This window comes from Rhipicephalus microplus, chromosome X (genome assembly GCF_043290135.1).
Source record: "Rhipicephalus microplus isolate Deutch F79 chromosome X, USDA_Rmic, whole genome shotgun sequence".
Classification (NCBI taxonomy): domain Eukaryota; kingdom Metazoa; phylum Arthropoda; class Arachnida; order Ixodida; family Ixodidae; genus Rhipicephalus; species Rhipicephalus microplus.
Window position 1 is genome coordinate 295,701,001 of NC_134710.1, and position 22,947 is coordinate 295,723,947.

At 46.1% G+C, this 22,947-nt stretch overlaps 1 protein-coding gene across 3 annotated transcripts in view; it reads left to right on the top strand.

Moving 5' to 3' along the window:
- The window catches only part of Nurf-38 (Inorganic pyrophosphatase Nurf-38), a 74,250-nt gene that overhangs the window by 35,796 nt on the left and 15,507 nt on the right, over window positions 1–22,947 (top strand). For all 3 annotated transcript variants that reach the window (XM_075879399.1, XM_075879400.1, XM_075879398.1), the window contains exons 8-9: window positions 11,932–12,018; window positions 14,606–14,688. In XM_075879399.1, the coding sequence (XP_075735514.1) occupies window positions 11,932–12,018; window positions 14,606–14,688 (170 nt within the window). The remainder of the gene's footprint in view (window positions 1–11,931; window positions 12,019–14,605; window positions 14,689–22,947) is intronic.

Here is a 22,947-nt window from a genome sequence, read left to right on the forward strand (position 1 = left end):
ATTTTGGGTACTAATATAGACTGCATGTTTAGATAGGTTCGACTTGAAAGTTTGATTCATGAATAGCTTACTCGCGAGTAAACCATAATTAATCGTGTGACCCTGCAGCCGCAGTTGACTTATCACATCAGTACAATTTATAATTTTTCAGTCACACGAACACGTCGGATTGCGAACGATTTTGATCGCCGCCGATCTCTTTGAAGGGCCACTCATCAGGTTTGTCAATTTTGAGCTAACAAGGGCAATGCGTAGACAAGGCGTTCATGATCACGTCTGCCAAAATTTGCAACGCTACGCGCCGCGAAAATGGGTCAAGTTTTAAGATGAACGCTGCTCCCCCTTCCCTCTGCTGGCGCAAGCCTAGAGAATGAGGGCATGACGTGCGCGTATGAATGGCCCTACATACACGGCAATGCAGTGACGTTGGTCCTCTACGTAGACGACTCTGCTCTGACGTTGCGGACAGTAGCACGTGATATGGCAAAAATTGTTTAACACGGCATGCGTAGTTTCTGTAATTTGTTGCTTGAAAAGATCAATAATGCTCTAGATAAATAATGAGACGCAATAAAGGAATGGGAGTGTCTTTTTTCTATTTTTTTCCCGCGAATTGCAACGAGATGCGGGGCTAATGTGTCGGCGTTTCGCATGTGTTCGTGTCCCCGCGGTCAGCGCATGGAGCAGGCAACCGCCGTGGAACGCTTCTACGCGTTCGCGCACTCATTGTGCTCATCTATTCTACCGCGTCTAAGCCAGCATTTCCAAACGATACCGCAGAAACAGGCAGAAGACCACAAAATAACGCTGGTCAACAAAGCAACGCCGCTCGCATGCTCGGGGGTTGAACTTGTTTGGGCACGTCACCTCTTGGTCAGGTGCTGGAGAGGGTGGGGAAGAGATTTGGCTTGCGAAAGCTATGCGGAGGAGCGGCAAGGGTTTCAAGCTCGCCTCCTGTCATCCTCGTTTCGTGCCGCTTCGCAAAAACCTGTTTTCTCCACTCGTGATGAAACGATTAAAAAATATTTGTGGCAAAATGTTCCTCATCGGACACTCCACAACTTTCACTGTCTAACTAAAATTTGGTATGGGGCTTGGTAAGTGGCCATTTAAAAAGTGGGGTGTGACACAGACGCAGAAGTAAGCGTTTTACAGATGCAGAAGTAAGCGTTTTTTTTTTCTAAGAAGTAAGCGTGCTCAGAGGAAAACAAAATTGTGTTCGGTGTTCAACAGGGGGAGGTTTAAAGTTCTAGTCGAAAAGCTGAATTTAACAAATTCAGTATGAATCGAGCAACTCTTCTCCTGCATGTCGGCGGTGTGGGTGTGCTTTGAAGACGCGGACAGGGAGAAGACAGGTGTGCGCTGTCAATTTCCGGTCTGCGACTTCGAAGCGCATCCACATCATCGCCATGCATGCAGAACCAACTGGCTCAATTAAGTTCGCTGACAAACATCTCCTACAATTTATTCATTTTCTGTTTGTATAGGCGCGACCACTCTCAGAGCAGGCCACGTGGAGAAGGGGGCCGTGCTCATCGGAACGCCACGACGTGTATTTTGCAAGGCACCCGTTGGCCACGCGAGCTGTGCGCTACGTCGCGCCTCTTAATGTAGCCGCCAGACATTGCTCCAAACACATCCTAAGAAATGCGCGAGAAATAATAGAGCAGAAAACTCGCACACCGCGAAAACACCACCAGGACCTTGAAAAGCATTGCCGGAAGCACCGCACTGGAAGTCTGCTAGGGTAGGCTGTTTGGTGAGAGCCCAGTTTGTTTACAAACACCAAAACCGTCTATAGGCTTTTATGCTGATTTCAAACATGTAATTAGTTTTATAGTAAGTTGCACAGTTTTCATTTGTGTCATGACAATGTGTAAAGTAAAGTTCGTTTTGGACAAACTTTTTATGCCACTAAGCTTTTATGATTCTAAAGTATAAATGTTTAGTGGCATGAACAAACTCAATATGCTCAAAATAACCATTACTCCCAAGCTCTTATGATGCAAGAAATTATTTTGAAAGGTGTGTCTTTGCCACCTAGATAAGGTTTCATTTATACATTTAAAATTCATTTTTCTGAAGATGCAATATTGGGCAACTTCTTGAGTTAGGACATCACGTTTTTGCTACTTCTGATGGCCAGTTTGGGATGAACTTTTTTCCACATATTCCTTAACATGTTACAGTGCAATTATCTCCTTTAAAACCTTATGTCACATGTATATTTATTAAAAGCTTAAAGTAAGCATTTAGTATGAGATGAGCAGCTAAGACATCTAACATTACAATTCTTTTTGGTAATTAAAATGCCTTATACACATTGTCTCATTAGTTGTTTACATTATACTGTTAATATGGAGCAATTTGAGTCAATAATGGCTCATAAGCATCTAAGTTTACGGGCAGAAAAAGTGTGCCCTAATAGAGCCATATATTTTTTTTTACACGTTCTCATGGTACAAAATGAAAACTACTCAACTGGCTATAAAACGGATAACATATTTGAAATTAGTGTAAAAACCTATGTGAACAGCAAAAGTTTCTTTGTTTTGGGCTTCAAAATAAACTGTTCAAATATCATTTCCCCTTAACATGTGTGCCGTTCACCAATACAGTCGAATCTCGATAATTCGAACTCAAAGGGGCCCGCAAATTTGTTTGAATTAAAAGAAGTTCGAATTAATAAAAGCTGAATAAACGGAAGGCTCTCCATGCAGTGGCGCATGTGCATTGAGCTAACACACGAGGGGGAAGTTTCAGAAGGCTTAAATTTATTCACAAATCACAGGACATCCGTTATTAATTGAAGTAATGGGTGATGCGCATCTGCACATGTTTGCCTTGCAGCGAGTCAATCAATTTCGCACACAGCTTGCAAAGCATTTCTACTTCAGCTTCAGCATTTTCCTGGCAAGAGATGTTGCGCGCGGAAATGTCCAGCACCGACACTTTCTAAAGACGATGACGACAACGACTGCGTGGCGGAGGCTACGCAGCCGCAGCATGTGACGAGAAAGGAGGAGCGTCTCCACGCGGAGAGAAGCAGATCGGCATCTGAGAAAAAACCAACCCTCCACGGCAGCTTTTTTTTTTTTTTTTTGCTCTTTTCACGCCCGTCGTTGAAAGGAGAAGGGTTACGTGGCAGGGACGGGAAGTGGGGAAGCGTGGCACCGGCTCGTGAGAAACACCCCTCCCCCCTCAAGGCGCAGAGCCGTGCTCCCGCAAGGGGCAAGGGCTGCATAAGGTAGTGCCTTTTTCCTTTCCTTCAATCACACATTCATTCAACCCAGCGACAGCTTTCTTTTTTTCCCTCTCTCTCTTCACGTGCGGCGTTGGAAGGAGAAGGGTCTTTACGTGGCAGGGACTTAGAAGTGTGGCAGCTTGGGCTAGTTGGTATGACATGACGATAGTTATAGCGTGAGAACAGAACGACGACACAGAGGTCCTTCATGTCCTTCTTGTCTTTGTGTCGTCGTTCTGTTCTCGCGCATTGAACTATCGTCATGGCAGGGACGGAAAAGGGAGAAGCGTGACACGGGCACGTCACAAATCGGCATTTGAGAGAGAGCACATTCCACCGCAGCCTTTTCTTTCCTTTTCATTTCCTTTGCGCGCAGCGTTGAGGTGTCGCAGGTGCCGCCGCGGGATAGGGCGGGGTGCTGAGAGCATTTTCGGAGCGCGGTATGTTCGAATTAACCGTCACAAGTGCTTGCGCATTCGAATTACCGGGCGTTTTCGCCCATTGGAATACACATAGCTATGACTGGACAGCATCGCGAGTTCAAATTAACTGGAAGTTTGGATTAAGCGTGTTCGAATTAATGAGATTTGACTGTATAGTTTGCAGCATTAAGACAAAAGCCATTCAAGTTTATGCATATTTAAAGCGTGGGTGCACTTTGTGATAAGTAGTATTCCTGTGTCTAGAACATGGTTGTGTGTTGCTGTAAAACTGTCTGATAAACTGGGATATTTCCTTTTGACACTGCATTATAGCTAAGGCTTCATGTTTCCCGAGTTTATATTTCTGCAGAAGATTTAGCATTTATCGAAGTTCATTTCTTGAAAATCTACAATTCTCCGAAATTCGATGTATAATGTTGAGTTATAAGTTGTTGCACTGTGTTCTTATTACCTTTATTTTGTGGGAATTGAGGCTAGCCTGCCGCCTTTGTGCGGGCACCGCCTTTTCTGCCTTTCTCACGTCCCAACATGTCTCCCCCCTTCCGCTGTCTGCCGCGCTGGGAGAGCGGAGTGACGTTTAACCCCCTCAACCGGTAGCGGATGTTGACCGTGGTGCCGCGCGCAGAGTCTCCCAAGAGCGCCCGCGGTGAACGCTTACCTTATGTCGCCCCCCTTCCGAACGCTAGGCCGAAGAGTGTGCGGGTTCCTAGTGCGTGGCCAGGCTACGTCGACCCGTATCTCTCCGAAGCCAACGTGAGCGCCTTTGCCCTCGCTCGAGCAACCGGGCCTTGGTCCCGGTGTCTCCGTTAATCACTTTTACCACGGAGACGTGCTCGTGGCACCCTGTGTGGTACTTTGCGCCTGTGACGTGGATAAGCCGATTTGCTTTCCCGCCGGGCCTTTGCAACGGGCTGTACTGCGTTTGATGTTGCCACAGACAATAAAGTGTTGCGACCTTGAGCAGTATCGTGTTCTCGCCATGGTGACGGTTAACGCGTGCCCTGTGGCTGGCATAAGACCGGACCCACGCTAGTGGCCGTGCTCCTTCGGGATACGTGTCACCACAATTTTTAATGAATATATTTTATATTGCTGCTGATAGTCTTATTTCTAAATCCTTTAATTTATTCTCACTTTCTGTTCATTTACGCGGTTGATAAAGCTACTTTTTGCACTGCTGTAAACTTGCCAAAGTGCACTTTTTTTTTGTAGTGGTAGTGGGGGCGGGCAAAAGCTAGTCATGCTGATTCTCAGCTTTTTCTCCCAGCTTGCCTCATCTTCCTGCAGAAAAAAAATAAAGGATTTATTATTATTACTATTTTCAATACCCTGATATCTGAACACCAGAACATGCGAACACACAAAGTGTATATTAGATGTCTGGAAGGTTTGAATGCACACTCATATACATATAAGCACAAATACTTGAATAAAGAACACCTATGATTGTTCGTATTAATAATGTTAAAGGTTATAAAGGACTTTAAAAGAGGAAAGAATACATTGAAGTTGCTGTCACTGATGGAGGTGTGCTCCTTTTCATTGGTGATTCCTTGTTATGAAAACGGACAAAGAACTTTATTGAGGTCCCGAGGAACACTACCTCAAGGAGGTAGAGCAGCGGGCCGCTCCCACGTCTGAACGGGTAGGCCGAGCCTCACCGTCGCGTCGTGGGCCCTCTGGACAGCCCAGAGTTGATGTGCAAGTCCTGAGCGCAAAGCTCCATTTCTCTTCGGTCATGTGCCAAGAATCGCGTGATGAGGGGCACTGCCAAAGCATGTGTTCTAACGTGGATACAGCGCCACAATCTGGGCATGTTGGATTAATGCTTTCAATAAAAATGCTCTTTTAAAATCAAAGTTGTAACAGATAAATCTGAATTGTCAAAATATTTATCGGTGAGTGTCCATAGGATTTTTCATATGAATATCTGAAAACATGGAGCCCTAATTATAGCCCACAAAAAAAAAAATCAAGAACCCGACATTATAGTCAATCTCATTTCAAGCAAACTTGTAACACTAAGATTAATGAATGTGCAAGTTGTTCAGTTACTTGAACGAATTGTGAAGTCTCTCCAGTTTTTCTTTGATCTCAGCATCTTATTGTTTTATTTGCTCTATCAATGCGCATCATGATGTATAGGTAATGAACGCACAAACTTTAATAGAAAAAAATAATTAACAGTGTTTAGCCTGCGAGAAATTCTGGAAACAAAAACACTTTAAAAATCTGACAGATATGTTTGCTGGTAGTTTGAAAAGTCTCTACAGATTTTAACTAACAAGGTAGACATATGTATTTTTAAAAGGCAGTAACCTACCTTACAGGTAACTGTTAAGATTTATATTGTTCTTTGGAAAACCTTGTAGCTGGGCGGAAGTGTCTTAACAGTGTTTGGGTGCTTGCTATACAGTCGTAGATCAACCTAATACCGATTTCATGAAATTTACTATGCAATGAGCTGTTTTCATTTCCCATTTTTATTGCTATTGAAAAACTTTTCTTTTTCCCTGATTGAAGACCTCACACACATCATCATTGTCATCCTATTTTAAATCAACTGCAGAATAATACCTAACAGCAATAATAATAATGATGATGATGATGGTGAGAGTAATAATAATTTTGCCTCGAGAAGTACGGGAGTAACCCCCGAATGCAGAGATTTTACTTGACTTGTACTTGACTCGTGTTTGACTCAAGATAGCCTTGCCGCTCGTCATAAATCATTCTCGAACTTGCGGACGACTTGAAGGCGACTTGGCTCGGTCGAAGTCGGGACAAGTTTCAAGTCAGCTGCGGGGTTGGCTTGAAAGCATGGAGGAAAGAGAAACTCCTTCCTCCATGCTTGAAAGCGACTTCACGCATTATTCCAACATGGCCACCTCTCAAATGGACGTGTCACAGAGGTTGGCTGCTTTTGAGTTCGCTTGCGACGCCATAAGTGTAGCATTTTCTGAGGCCTGCCAAAGATTCCTCGACCCGCTTTACGTGACTGAGGAAATCCGATGGAGTTGTACGACGAGGAACAATTCCACGCTCGATACATTCACGAAGGACGCTGTGAGGCAGCTGCTGGCTATGTTGCCACTCCGTGAAAGTGGGGACGACCAAGGACAGCCTGTGCCTCCCATGTTACAGCTACTGATGGCGCTGAGCTTTTACAGCGCTAGCACAGTCCAAACAGTCATCGGGAATCACGTCCGTATTCCGTTGTCAACAGTTTGCCGTGCAGTCAGAAAAGTTATGCTACTCATCGCTATGCACCTGTACGCGATGCTGGTGCGCTTTCCCTAGCCGGCGGCACTTCCTAAAGTTATGCGGGACTTCATACCTACCAACTCTTTCGATTTTCCTATAAAATATACGAATTTTGATTGCGCTTATGATTTTACGAATCTTACCTGAAATTTTGCTAAAAATATTTAGTTTCCGATGAAAAAAAAATAAAATTAGTATGATAGTGTGGCCTCCGCGATTGGCTACGGTGCATTGCCGTAGCCAAAGAACAATATGTATTATTGTTATCGTCACATATCTGCGAAGTCTCCCGCATTGTCCAGGAGACTCTTGGATTTTAACGGTTTCTTCCTATTGTACGGTTGCCATAAAAATCTCCCGTAAATCAGAATTTGTGCGCTAGATGTGGCCGCACTTTATGATAAACAAATTCGAGAGGCATTCATCTAAACATACAGTAGTCTTAGTGATGCGGAACCGTGGCCGATACGAATTCGTGAAATTCTTCAGCCTAATTCCTGTGTCTATTGGGCCAATAGTATCGAAACCGTCGAACGAAGGCTTATCAAGAGCAGTGTGCTTGAACTTCGGAAGTATGCGTATGACTAGCACATGCACTATCTTCTACAGTGCGTGTGGTTGCCGTTGCCACAACTGCTGTGGATGAACCGCGGTAGTTCGACACGATCATGTATGGCGACGATGTTACTGACAAAACTCTGAAAGTGTGCGCGCAGACAATGCTCGATCAGTCAAAGCAACACTGGTTTTTGCAAACTCTGTTTGACAAAACCACAGCAGTTGTGATCATAGGTAGCATAAAACTTTTTAGTTTTGAAGGCACGTTGATTGAAGGTAAAACTACCGCTTGTCGCAACCGTCGTGGCGATGCGATAGCGATCTATGAGCTCCGAGAACACGTGGCTGACGCAGCGGTAGATTAAAGGCAGTAAAGACGTAAAAAAGGCTAGAAGCGTTTTGGCACTCCTGACCTAAGAATCTAGCAGCAGGCAAAGCCAAAGCTTTGACCTACGCTTTCATGGCAGCCAGCTGCATCGACCCGTCCGTTCATGTGTGAAGACATACGCGACTTATTTTGACGGAATTGATTTTTTGGCTATAGTTATTTTGATTACGCGATATTTTGGAGACATTTGCGCTCCCCTTAGTGGAAAACCCTACCCTCGTGTTTTCGGCTACTGCAAGCCATTATGAGACCGCAACACCGATGTTTGCTCTTGCGCTTAAGACCTCCGCCCCCCCCCCCCCCCCCCCTGTTTTCGCGATGTTTTTTTTTAGTGGCAATAGTGAGGAAAAATAATTCAGCGCCGATATGACTTATGGCAGCAAAACATGATTATGTTTGTTGCTAAAGTCAAATCGATCACACCTACAAATAAAAAAAACGGTAACCCCTTTCCCCCCTTCCCCGCTCAGGGTTTTTACGAATTTCTCTGTTGGCAGGTTGGCAGGTATGGGACTTTTATGAAGTGACTGAGTTTCCTGACGTTACAGGATGTGTCGACTGCACATACACGCTTATTAATAAGCCCGGTGGTAACGCCGCCGTAGTATTCCGTAATCGCACAGGCTAGTCCTGTTTTTTTTAGAACATGACGACATTTTCTGTCATTTCCGTCTTTTTTGGTACAAGATTGACTCAGCGCTGCCTGTGTGCCTTGCCCCGCTGCGGTGGTCTAGTGGCTAAGGTACTCGGCTGCTGACTTGCAGGTCGCGGGATCGAATCGCGGCTGCATTTCCGATGGAGGCGGAAATGTTGTAGGCCCGTGTGCTCAGATTTGGGTGCACGTTTTAGAACCCCAGGTGGTCAAAATTGCCAGAGCCCTCCACTACGGCGTCTCTCATAATCATATGCTGGTTTTGGGACGTTAAACCCCACTTATCAATCAATGTCTGTGTGCCTCGGTCTATCTTTACGTCCCTTCTAGGGTGCTGTTTTTCGCTGAGACAGGTATCGTTTGCAGGACAATGCTACGAAAAATTCCACAAAAAAAGAGGTGCCCCCTGTCACGGGCTTCCTGACCATGTACCTCCCCCTCCCCCTTCACCATCATGCAGCGCTGCACCCCACGAGAAAAAAATTTCGTCGAGGAAAATGTCCTGACCCCCGCTTTTCTTCTTTTCAACAAAGTTCAACAAAAGGCTACGAATCACTTTTGTTCCCAGAACTTATTACTTTTTTATTTTTTCATATATAACTGCGACCTAGCCTGCTACAAGCACGTCCACAGGCGAATAGAAAGGCAAATACTTTGAAAATTGCATTACCTCGCGAGCCAGGTCACAAATACACTCCGTGGCGTTCGATTAAAAAAAAAAAACTATGAGAGAACCCAACGTGATGCTTGTTTCACCTCCAAACAAGCAAGCGTGGAGAAATGCGCTGCACTTGGGTGGTCACTAAAACAAGCTGGCAATGGACACTTTACAGAAGCAACACTGCGCATCGCTGCGGCGGTTGGCACCACGTGCCACTCGTTAGTCGTAAAATGGCAAAAATATGCTTGTCACTTTGTTCTTATAAGTATCTTAAAATGCACAATCTTTTTTTTTTTTTTTTGCTTGTAATACATGCCTTACGCGAACAACTTCATTATTAACTTCGTTACCAGGCAAGCAACGTGTTTTTGAATTGAAGCTCATTCTTGACTTGACTAAGCAAGACAGCCTGAGCATCTATGTAATGTGAAAGCCGACTTACTTAAGTCAAGTCAAAGGGGCGAGTCATGTGATGTGTCTGCATTCGGGAGTAAGGTAGAGAAAAAGCTGTCATAGACAGCTTGACAGAGTTGCAGCCTCTAAATGCAATGCGACATTGGAAGACAGTACTGAAGGAAATCATCACACATGTATGGCTTTGTGTTAAAAAAAAATGACGAAGGCTTTTCTTAGTGATCTTCAATTTACAGTGGTTTGCATAAGCTGATTTCATTGTATATTTTTGAATTTCTTTATGTAATGATCCTACCTTTCAATCAGCCACCCTCGGCTGCATTTCTTATCTCTTCTTATCCGTCCCATCATTATAGCACACCATCACTTATCTTTTCTTCTAAGAACTGCCCAGGTGAATCAATAAAATATCAGCTACTCCTGTACGTTTTCCAAATCATTCTGTTCTTTTTGTTATTCTCCTACTTTGTTCTCCAAAGTTAGAAGTAGTTAAATGCGATGGCTGTGTACTTTCTACTCTAGTGAAAGCAAGAAGTAGTTAAATGTGATGGCTGTGTACTTTCTACTCTAGTGAAAGCAGTAGTATGTCTTCCGTATGTGTTCTAGCCCATCTATATTCTTTGGCGAATTTGCCTTGCATGAGTTGCCAATTAAGTGCTCTCATTCTCTCAAGATGCTACCACCCATTATCCTTGTCTTCTGCATTTTTATCTTCAAACCTACTTTAATGCTTTCTCAGTTGAGGTCTTCAATCATCTTTTGCGACTTGTCAGCATCGTTGCTGAAGAACATAATGCCATCTGCAAATCCTGTCTTGCAGAAGTGCCCTATTTACTCGCATAATGAAATCACTCGCATAATGAACCCACCCCCACTTTGGTCCTAGGGAAAAATAAAGTCTGTTTTTTAATGTATCTGCATTTTATTTCGGTGTGATAGCCCGTTCCGTTGACCATTTGGGCATTAAACCACGCCATTATATAAAAAAATAAAGACTTAATAAAAGTCATGACATAGTTTAACAATCATGCTAAACAGTTGCGAGCAGTGCGAGCGCGGACGAGTTCGATAGAAATTCATAGTCTTGCATTTTGCGGCATAGCGCCATCTGTTGAACGCAGAAGAAACCTCCAGCTTATAGCGCCTCACAAGCTCAGCAGCACGAAAACAAAGCAAAAAACAAACAAACAAACAAAACGCAATTGCTTGCACCGTGCCGTGCACCCGCATTGTGCATGTGCGACATTTGATGCTGTGTTTTTGTTGACAATCGGCCGGTACGCTAGCAACATGGCCAGTTTTGAACTCTAAGTTGGTCGAGCATGTGCTGGAGCGTGGGAACTGAGTGGCTGGACGACCCTTTCAGCGTCGATCTATGCGATTGGCCTATACACGCCCTATCTGCACAGTCGCACCGCATGTGCCGGAACACGTCGGGCACTCGCCGCACGCAAGCGGGGGGGGGGGGGGTGAAATCGCACTCCGCTTGCAAAATGTATGTCGCACATTTTGCAGCCCAAAACGAGGACAGCTTTCTTTGTGGAGAGTGAAGTTCTCGAATAAAGGCTCTATATTTCAGCACTGAATTGAAAGCCAGCAGCAGATTGACAGGGAGTTTTTAATTATTCTCATGCTGTTAAAACTCATTGAAAACTTTGCTATTAAAACTCATTTGACTTTTTTTCCCACGTAATGAACCCTCCCCCTAATTGGCGTCAACTTTTCAGAAAAAGGTGGGTTAATTACGCGAGTAAATATAGTATTCACCATTACCCTTCTTGCCAATCTATGTGTTTCAGTACTTCTAAACATGCAGTGAACAACATTGGAAAGACTATCACCTTGCCCAACCACTTTCTTGATTTAGTTATTTTTTTCTGACAGGACAGATTTGGAATTTTTGTGAATGTTCACTGTGGTATTCACAAATGTCTCGACTTTTAAATACTCTTTGATGATGCAAGATTCCCAAAACGCTGGTATGTCTGAGGAATTTCTACCGAGGGGGGAGTCCTTATTGTGTCGGCCCTCATGGCAAGCAGCTGTGCTACTGTTTTTTCTCTGCTGTTTTTTCTCTTCGGCTTTGGTGTCTCTGTGTGTGTAATAATAAGATGCAGGACTACGTATGTACCTTGGCCTAATTATGTTGAGCTTCGACTGTGCTATGCATTTTTGGTAACTCAAATGAACAAGCACGTACTGCTGCTTTTCACTCGCATCCAGTGTAAAGCGCACTCTTCTTACGGTTCAGTGATGGATGGGTTAATAAGTCATATCAATGCATAACTTGTGTTTTTTTTATTACAGGCAACTACTGAATGGTTTCGCATATATAAGATTCCCGATGGCAAGCCAGAGAACCAGTTTGCATTTAATGGCGAAGCTAAGAACAAGGTATAGAGCTTGCTTCCTTCTGCCGTTTTAAATGGTCATGCTCGACACCTGTACTGTGACCTGTTGCTAGCAATACTTAAATATGGAGCTTTTTATGCAGTAGTGCTAGTTTTTGTATAAATAGCTTTCTCATTTCTCATAGCTCATATCACTTGCCTAATAAATATATCAAGGGCTACCAGCATGGCTTCTCTGAGAACCTCACGACTTTGTGACTAGAAGTGTCATTCTTGCTCTTCTTTCTTTTTTTTAAAACAATGTCCGCTTTCAATAACAGTACAACACTTTTCATTCACCTGCTGTTTTTGCCTTGCCACCTTGGCCCGTCCTTCAAACGTGCCGTGGCGAAGCATCAGGTTTTTCTGTAGTAGAATGCTTGTTGCGTGGGCAGTGTCCAGAGTATTTGGCAATTCTGTTGATGCGCTGCAGCATGACTGATGAACGTGTCATAAATAGGAAGGGCTCAACATCTGGCCAGTCTGCTTCATGAAACATATACATCTTCTTCAGTTATTAGACAAAATATTACCTCCCAGAATGAAATGACTGGCATAAACTTTATATTTAATGAAAAGCCATGTCTATTGTCAAATGTCTAGTACCAACATGAGTTTTGACAAAAATTTAGTTAAGCTGCACTCGTGCATGGTTACCAATGAAGGACAGCAAACAGGGAAGGTCGTGCTTGCATCAGCTGATGGCGCTGCTAACATCAGCATATTTTCTCTGCTGAATTATTGCGAGGAGAGGGTAAAGTTTGAAAAATTCTGTTATAATTGTGCATACCAATGGCTAATTTTCAAGTGCTGGGAGGTACAGCTTCGAAGTATTCTCTAGCAGTTTTTAATGCACAAGTTGTTCCCCAAACAAGTCCGAGCTCCTCCTCTACCAACCCACTAGGCGAGGGCCCAAGCCCAAAAACAGGCAGCCGATCTCGAAGAGTGATATCAAGCTCTACACCGGAGATGGCAACGCAATACCCAGAGTCGACTCCATTCGGGTCCTTGGCATGACTATCGAGTCCAATGGTTCAAACGGCAAGACTAAACTCAAGCTCGCCACCAAGGCGGATAATGCGGTTCGGCTGGTTCGGCGGGTTGCCAACCGCTACTAAGGCCTCAAGGAAGACAACCTAATCCGCCTGGTCAATGCCTTTGTGCTCTGCCACTTTTCATATGTCGCGGCTGTGCACAATTGGCAGCGTGCCGAGCGTGACAAGATCAACGTCTTGCTCAGAAAGATTACCAAGCGGGCCCTCGGTATCCCGATCAGGATGCGCACCGAGCGCCTGCTCCAGCTCGGAGTGCACAATACATTGGAGGGGATTGCCGAAGCGCAGGAGTGGGCCCAGCTCGCGTGCCTTTCGAGCTCTCAGACCGGCAGACATATACTCCAAGAGCTCGGTCACTCTCCGGCTGAAGTGGATGAGAAGATGAGACAGGTGCCTCGTGAGATTCACGACCTCATCACCGTGGTACCGATACCGAGGAATGTCCATCTTGAGCACAATCGTGGTAGGCGACGGGCTAGAGCTGCCACTCTTCTCAGGCAGATTCAAAGTGAGGAGCGCAGCGTCAGCTTTGTCGACGTGGCAGCGTACCGTGGGAGCCGCGCCTTCTCTGCAGTCGTCGACTCCAAACAGCAAATCACCAACTGCGCATCGGTTCACACTGACGATCCGACGATTGCCGAGCAAGTGGCCATCGCCCTGGCCATCCTGGTAGGTGAAAGGGAGGTCATCTATAGTGACTCTAGGTCAGCTATTCACGCTTTCGAGCGTGGTGTAATCTCCAAGAAAGCCCTGCGTGTGCTCCAGAGTGGTGGCGGCGACGGTATTAAGCACCACGTACTGATCTGGTTTCCTGCACATGTTGGACAGGTCCAAGGCGCTCCCCCCAACCCCAACGAGTCTGCCCACGAGGCCGCGTGCGCGCTAACCGATCGCACCGGTTCCGGGCAACGATTCGGGGCCAATGGGGTGGCGGGAAACAGGGACGCGTCTGCCACGTACAACGAAATAAGAAAGCATTTTTACCTCGCGCAAAGACTATATCCACTCCCTCATCCAAATCTTAATAGGCCACAGGACCTTATGCTCAGACTACTGCAGACCGACACGTACCCTAACCTGAGATCCCTTCACGCTATTTATCCTGACGTGTTCCCCAATGACGCTTGCCCCGCATGTGGGGATGTATCCATGCTGGCGCACATGCTCTGGGAGTGCAAGGCAATGTACACTAACCCCAACACTACATCGGTCAGGTGGGAGGCGGGCCTACGCAGCTCCCTCCTGGCCGACCAACTTTGGGCCGTCCAGCAGGCCCGCGGAGCGGCCGATAGGCTTGGCCTAACGGTTCGACGTGGGAGTCGCCCGCTGCGCGCTGACACGCGCCTTGCCGGACCACAATAAAGTTTCGCAACGAACCAAGTTACAAGGAGAGCATTCACACTAAAACAAAACATTACAACTCATCAAAATGCCATGTATATGTCTATCATGGTGCTGCAATAAACAGTTATTTCGGCACATGAATGATTATCAAATATATCTGTTGTCATAGCATAAAATTTGTCAATTGTGCAGGAGTTTGCAGAGAAAGTCATTGCAGAAACTCATGAGTTCTGGAAGGCGCTGGTGCAACGCTCTGATACTTCTCCATTGAACTGGTAAGTATGTGCTTGCTCTGGCCAGTCATGCTTGCAATAGCATTTTAAGATATGCCTGTAAAAAGGCTTTTGGGTAAATACGGGGGAGAAAAAAAAATGTTGTGACAAGTTAATTTCTGATTACGGTCCCTGCATTGGGTTTACTTTCAGACATCTCTCCAACCAGTAGGCCTCATCCTGTTCAAGTTTGCTTTAATAAAACACTAAAATGTTTGTGGGACTCTAACAAAATGCCATATTGGTATTTTGCAATAGTCAACAGGGTGGGCAGTGATTTAATCTAATCAGTGCCAGTATGCTCTGTAATCAAAAATTTTCATATGCCGATAGATGCTATATTTCACTATTATAGTAATTGGGTGAGGTTTATGCTTTGCCATGTGTGTTTTCCATGCGTCTGTGTAATTTATAGCTCCATACCTGTATATAATGCATACATTTAAAAGCTGTTCTGCACAATAAGAATTTGTATAGTAGTAATTTATGCAGCACGCTATTCTCATTTAGAGACATCAATAAACAGCTATAAATGTACATAAAAGTATCCAAATATGCTCACATCTGCTACGAGTTCGTTTCAAAGGGAAAGGAAGCTCGCATCATCATTACTGTGGTGAACTGCTGTCCAAATTCAAACTTTTGATTGGCTCATGCAAATCTCAAATTTTTCGTTGGCCTGTTATGCTCTCAATGTATTTAAAAGCCATTTATTTTGCCCCTGTGCACAAGTTTGGTTACTTCAAAGTTTTTGTTTGGCCATGCCAAGAAATACCTACTGCCTTTGTTGCTTCTAGCCAAACATTTACATTTTTATGCCACTAGTAGTTGCAAATAATACCGATTGGCTTATTGGCCGAACCCCACTTACCTATAATAGGGTGCTGATCAAGGAAGAAAAAACAACATTGTTGGGTCTTGATCTGATAAATGATGAACGCTTCCTAAGCTCACTTTCACTGCAGTGTGCTGGTTTCATGTGGGAAAGCGGTTTAGAAATGGGAAGGGGCTACCGGCTCTGGTGAGATTCAACACATTTCGTTCCCTAATTGCACTTGCATGCCCGTGTTGTATAACGAGTACCAGTGTGATGGGTGACGTCGAAGAGCTTTACTAGCCATCATGCACAGCTGTTTGTGATGCTGCGGCACTGAGAAGCTATAAACATCCCTAAGCCAGTTGGTATGTTACCCTCAGTCATATTCATGAGAGATTCCAATAATAATTCACACTTCTAATTTAAACAAAATTGTGAGATCCCTTCAAGTTTGAAATATTGAGTCTAGTGTAGTGCGATAATGTAGTTTTTTTTTAGATAGCACAACTTCAAGCAACATCCTGATACAGACTGCAGAAAAAAGCGGCTGAGTGACCAGTGTCAGCATAAGTCCACTGAACACTGGGTTTTTCTTTAGTGCCTGCGCCTGCTTTTAAAATTATGTTACGGAGTGTCTGAGTAGGAATTTTGCAGTAACTGGATGAGTACCTGGAAAATGCAGTTGAAGTCCTCAAATTTGCAGCAATATGCATTGCTGTAACGAATAGGACTATAGTTTTTGCACTGTGTAGCGTTTTTTGTGAACCTGTTAGCTAGTTAAAGCAGCAGCACATGTCACAATACATGTTAAAAAATTTCTGTGAACTTGTATGAGCATGAAATTTTTAGCCAAAGGTATGCTGTTAGCACTGGCTTGAATTTTTCAGTTTCAACATTCTATTGCTACTAAAGTTAAATCCTCATATATCCAAGTCACTATAAAATAGAACAAGTTTGATATATCGCATACTTATATGAAAAAAAAAAACCTAAATAATTCACTGTATTTTTAGTGTGCTAACTGTAGGCTTCATGGCCCTGCTTCACGATGATGCAAGAAAGGCGCACTTCAAAAGATTACTTGGGGATTGTATTTTTTTTTTCTAGTTATTATTTTTCTGTGAATTGTAGTTAAGGGTACGAGTTATGCACAAGGATGCATCATGTCTATGTAAACAGTGCTTAAATGCTCTCATATGCAACTCTGCATGCTTGTATCGTGCCAGAAGCCTCTAGAGCTTTTTGCCATGCTGTACGCAGCAGCGACATCAAACTTCTTTTGCCCACATTTGAGCACATTCATTATTGCCAAATTTGATGAAAACAGTAGGTTCTTCCGTTTCACGGCAGCTATTGTGTTAACAGGGGCAACAAAGAGTCATGAAGAAGCAAATGGCCCCTGCGCACCACTCGCCGATGTTCGCAATAAGAAATACTAATGGGAAGCACGTGATGGCAAGTGGTAGTTTTTACTTGCTCCGCACTGCACCTCTCTTAGTCTTACCGCTCACTCTCCCAAATGTGTGCAGAAATTTTTCCTTCCGGGAGGAAAAGCAATGTTCTTGAAGCATTTCGCGCTACCCTATATTTGATGTAATACAGCATTCTGGTTATTTTTGTTCTGTGTAGTTAAGCACTCTCTTCTGCATTGACACTAAAGCCCTGCCATGTTCAAAAGCTGGCAGTGGTGGGAAACATGCGGCACTTGCGCCAGCTGGAAATTACTGTGCCATACTGCTTGAAAAAAGTCTTTTTTGTATAATTTGCACCATTGCCACACCACAAGGTGGTTTTGGAACCGAAAGTAATGTTGACAGTACGCATCATCAATGGATATTATGTGACGGTCGCCATCTTGTACACTTGCGCTGCTGCAAAAGCACTGAATCAGTCGATCAATTTTTCCGACATCCACGCAGTTGTAGCTGTGCCTTTTTTCGTAATTATTGGCAAAGAACGAAGGTGATTTTGCTGAAACTGGGTGTTGAACAAGCAGGAGTTCACTCGGCGGACGAAAGATTTATTTAGTGCAAGGGCTAACTGAATGCAAGCCTGTGATCCCCGTGCGTCTTCTTCTTTCTCCACCCGAGTTCAGTGTCCACTGCTCTCGTTACAATCACCGCCGGGCGACGAGGGAGCCATCCTGGCGACCTAAGGACAGGTGTGCACAGAAGGGTCATGGTATAGCTTGAGCCGAGAGACGTGTACGATTTCTTGTCCCCGACGGTGCTTGTCCAGAGATGCGTCCAGCGGCTCGACAAGGTAGTTGACAGGGGATGTTTGGCGTACAACTCGATAGGGACCATGGTACCTGGACGAAAGCATGTGGGAGAGTCCTGGAGAAGTACAAGGAATCCATAGCCACACCAGTGAGTTAGGAGCAAAGCTCATAGGCATGGTTGACGCGTCATGGCGATGTTTCCGGCGCGTCTGGTCGTGTGACGTGAACGCACGGGCAAGCTTCTGACATTCTTCAGCATGTGCTGTTGCTCGTGAAACGGTTGTTAACTCTGAAGGGTCCAGTCGATAAGGAAGAATAATATCCATTGTTGATTGTCCATAAAAAAGGAAGAAAGGCGAAAATCCAGTGGTGCTTTGCGTTGCAGTGTTGTATGCATATGTCACAAAAGGCAGTATGCTATCCCAATTCGACTGGTCGGATGAAGCTACATGGCCAGCATATCTCCAAGTGTACGATTAAAACGCTTTGTCATCCCATTAGTTTGCGGGTGATAGGCTGTGGTAGTGCGGTGTATGATGCGACACTCGCTCAATAACACTTTGATGGCATTGGAGAGAAAAATGCGGCCACGGTCGCTTAGTAACTCCCGAGGTGCTCCATGCCTTAAAACCAGGTTTTGCAGTATAAAGCATGCAATGTCTTTTGCGGTAGCAGAAAGTAAAGCAGCTGTTTTAGTGTACCGCGTTAGGTGTTCGATAGCGACAATGACCCAGCGGTTGCTACTCAAAGTATAGGGAAGCGGACCGTAAAGGTCGATTCCGACACGATCGAAAGGTCGTTTTAGACATGGCAACGGCTGCAAGGGACCAGTGGTATGTTGAGCGGGCATCTTGCGTCGCTGGCACGTAAGGCAGGACCTTACGTAACGGCGAATGAAACGGTACATACCGCGCCAGTAGTACCGCAGCTGCAAGTGAGTGTATGTTTTTAACACACCGGCGTGGCCACATTGCGGATCATCGTGGAACGTGGCGATGATGTCAGAGCGGAGATGTCGGGGAATGACCAGCAACCACTTACTGCCGATCGAGCTGTAGTTTTGGTGGTAAAGCAGGTTATCCCGAATAGCAAAGTGTTTTGCTTGACGGCGAAGTGCCCTGGAAACTGGAGCGGGCGTCCGGTTTGAAAGAATGTCCAAAAGAGAAGAAATCCAAGTGTCTTTGCGTTGTTCAGAAGGCATGTCCGAAATGCTGATGGCCAAAGCAGCACCGGTGGACATAGGCGAGCAGACATGCTTTGAAGCCAACGGCGAGCGTGACAGGGCATCGGCGTCGGAATGCTTCCGGCCAAAACGGTAGATAACACAGATATCGAATTCCGGTAACTGCAATGCCCAACGAGCTAGCCGACCATTCGGATCTTTTAGTGAAGATAACCAGCTAAGCACATGGTGGTCTGTCACAATATCAAACGGACGTCCATATAACTATGGCCGAACTTTTCCGATTGACCAAATAATGGCGAGGCACTCCTTTACAGTGACACTGTAATTCTCTGCTTTCCTGAGGGTGCGGCTGGCATAGTCGACGACGTACTCGTCAAAGCCATCCTTGCTTTGGGCCAGTATGGCCCCTAGCCCGACACCACTAGCGTCCGTATGAAGCTCCGTTGGAGCAGATGGATCGAAATGTCGAAGTATGGGAGGCGTAGTGAGGTGCCGTCAGAGTTCCTGAAATGCATCATCACACGCCTTCGGCCACGCTGACAAATCAGAACTTCCGGCGAGAAGATTGGTTAAGGGGGCGATAATGAGGCGAAATTGCGGATGTAGCGCCGGAAGTACGAACATAGGCCGATGAAGCTTCGGAGCTCTTTTATAGTGGTTGGTTTTGGGAATGCCGCGACTGCATTAAGTTTTGTAGGGTCCAGAAGAATGCCGTCCTTAGAAACCACATGGCCGAGGATTACAAGCTTGCGAGCGCCGAGGTGGCATTTCTTCAAGTTAAGTTGAAATCCCGCACTGGAAAGGCACGTAAGAATTTGCTAGAGGTGGCTGAAGTGGGTCGCAAAGTCGCTTGAAAATAGCACAATATCGTCCAAATAACAGAGGCACGTTTTCCATTTCAGACCTTGCACGATGGTATCCATCATCCTTTCGAAAGTGGCAGGCGCATTGCAGAGGCCAAAGGGCATCACGATGAATTCATATAGTACATCCGGTGTTACAAAGGCTGTCTTCGGGCGGTCATCCTCTGCCATGGGCACCTGCCAGTAGCCGGAGCGTAAATCTAACGAAGAAAGGAACTCTGCTCCTTGTAGGCAGTCTAAAGCATCGTCGGTGCGAGGCAGGGGGTATACATCTTTGCACGTTATCTTGTTCAGTCGGCGGTAGTCAAATCAAAACCGGATGATCTTTTTTCTTGACGAGAACAACCGGGGAAGCCCAGGGACTGTTGGAGAGCTCGATGATGCCACGTTTCAACATTTCGTCCACTTGTTCGTCGATGGCACGGCGTTCAGCAGATGACACACGGTATGACGCTGTCTTAGCGGGGCTTGTTGACCGGTGTCAATGCGGTGAATGACCGCAGAGGTTCGGCCTAAGCCTGACTGGTCACGATCGAATGAAGAGCGAACACGGAGTAGAAGATTTATAATCTCTTGGCGCTGAGTTGGTGCGAGTTCAGAGTCGATGGCATTCGGGAAGACGTCCAGAACATCATTAGGCGCGTTGGTAGGAGTGACAGCACAAATTGGGAGTGAAACCGTAGAATCGGGTATAGTAGCTGGAAGAATGCACTCGTAAGGTTCGTAGATTCCCAGGCATTCTCCCTGTAGTAGGGATGAAGGGCTGTCCGAGAGATTGCACACAAAAATGGCAGCGTGGCCGTTGCGAAAAACGATGGCGACAAACGGAAGCATGAAATTTTGACGGCACGCAGATGTGACTGATGGCATTAACAACACAGGCGATTTCGGAGGAGAGGCACACGACACCAGGACAACAACTGCTGAGAAAGGCGCAATGTCAGCGTCAGAAGCAGCAAACACCCTACACGAAGCGCCATCGTCGGGGTCATAGCACGGCACAGATAACGCGAGCTCGGAACAAGCACAGTCGACCAAAGCAAAATTTGACGGAAGAAAGTTCTATCCAAGGATAACGTCATGAGAAGAACGGAATAAAACTACGAATGCGACGACGTACATCGCACTTTGAATGACGACTCGTGCAGTGCACAAAGCTGAAGGCTGAACATGGTGGGACGTAGCAGTCTGCAAAGATAGGTCGGTAAGTTTAGTGGTCACTTTCTTCAAGTTTCGGCACAGTTTCTCGCTGATTACAGATACGGAAGCTCCAGTGTCAACAAGTCCGTGCACCTCAATACCATCAATATAAAGTTCGATCTCATTCGGAGGACAGCAGCTAGGTCTTGAAATTTTCGCTGTCAACGCAGTTCTTGCCTCCGGAACTGCGCCCGTCAGTTTTCCCCTCACGATGGGCTGCTGCGACGTAACATTGGAGAAATAGATCTGCGACGAGGAGAAGGCGAACGGCTTGAGCCGGATGGGCGGCGACCGGGGCGTTACGCCTAGAGGTGGATCAGCAAGAACGGGATATCGCGGCTGAGTGGGCATGTAGTGTGAGGCCCCTGCAATGTCATGAGAAGGGAAGCTGCGACAGCGGCAGTGACGAGCTATGTGGCCTGGGATGCCACATGAAAAACATATTGGCTGATTATCCAGAGTTCGCCATTTGCTGAGGGTAGGAGCACTTATCGCTGAATAAGGTACCGGAAACGGTCGTGCAGGCAGCGGCGTCATATAAACGTTCCGAGTTGTTTCGTATATAGCCGGAGACGGGACAGTCAACGGGCGGGCAGGTGGCGTCGACGAATAAACGTGGTGAGTTGCTTCATAGATAGCCGGAGACGATGGAGCACAAGCCGAGCAACAGCGGCTGCATATGTTAGTGGTGCGGTAACAGATGGTGGAGCCTGAGCTGGCGGCAATGCTTCGGCAACTTGCTATTCAATGACCTGGCGAAGCGAAGGCGACAAGGGTGCCATCGGCTCGGTAGTTCTGGTGATTATAAATAGCTGCCGGGCGACCTCCTCGCGTATGAATTGCTTTATAAGTGGCATTAGCGCAGAGTGGCCGGCAGTGTCATGGCAATAGTCGAGGGATGAGAGGTCCGCTGTGTCTTGAGCAGCGCAACGTGTGGAAGCACGTTGCCTACGCTGCTCATCATAGCTTTGGTAGAGCTGAATCACCTCGGCGATTGTTTGGGGACTCTTCGCTGCAAACATTTGGAATGCACCGTCGTCGATTCCTTTCATGATGTTTTTTATCTTGCCTGCCTCATCCAGAGTCAAGTTGACGAGCTGGCAGAGGAAGAGCACATCTTCGATGTAGCTCGTAAAAGTCTCATCTGTTCTCTGTACTCTGCCACGCAAGCGCTGTTCAGCACGAAGGCGGTGGACAGCAGGACGGCCAAAGACTTCCGAGCGGGTTTTTGCGAATTCCGACCAGGTACTGAAATCACTTTGATGATTCCTGTACCATAGTTTCGCCACGTCGGTCAGGTAAAAACTCACATTCGTGAGCTTATCGACTGCGTTCCACTTATTGTACGCGCTCACCAGTTCATACTCGGCAATCCAGTTGTCCACATCTTGGTCTTCTGTGCTACCAAATATGGGGGGTTCGCGCTGCCAGAGAGCGCCAGTGCAGAAGACAGGTATGGGTGCGAGACCTGGAGTGGTGGCCTGAGACGGACCTGGATCACTCATTGCAGAAGGTGGTCGGAGTGTACGGCTGCGAAGTTCCAGGGTGAGGACCAGATGTACCCCGCACCTCCACCACTTGAAACCGGGTGTTGAACAAGCAGGAGTTCACTCGGTGAACAAAACATTTATTTAGCGCAAGGGCTAACTATATGCAAGCCTGTGATCCCCGTGCGTCTTTTTCTTTCTCTACCCGAGCTCTGTGTCCACTGCTCTCGTTACATTGCGACTACCAAAAAACGCACCAGTATGGCTTATCGCCAATAAAAAGTATATGTGTGTGGCGTAGCACGGCTTAAGCCTACTGCATGTTTTTAATAGCCAGTGACTACCTGACCCCGCAGGGGCGTCTGTGGAAGCAGGCATTTGGTGTGTAGCGACACCACGGACCCGAGATAACGGGGGAGTTCCGACTCCCTCCCACGCCTAACCATGCGTGACTCTGCCGTGTCCGGGAAAAATGGGATCCTGGGGGT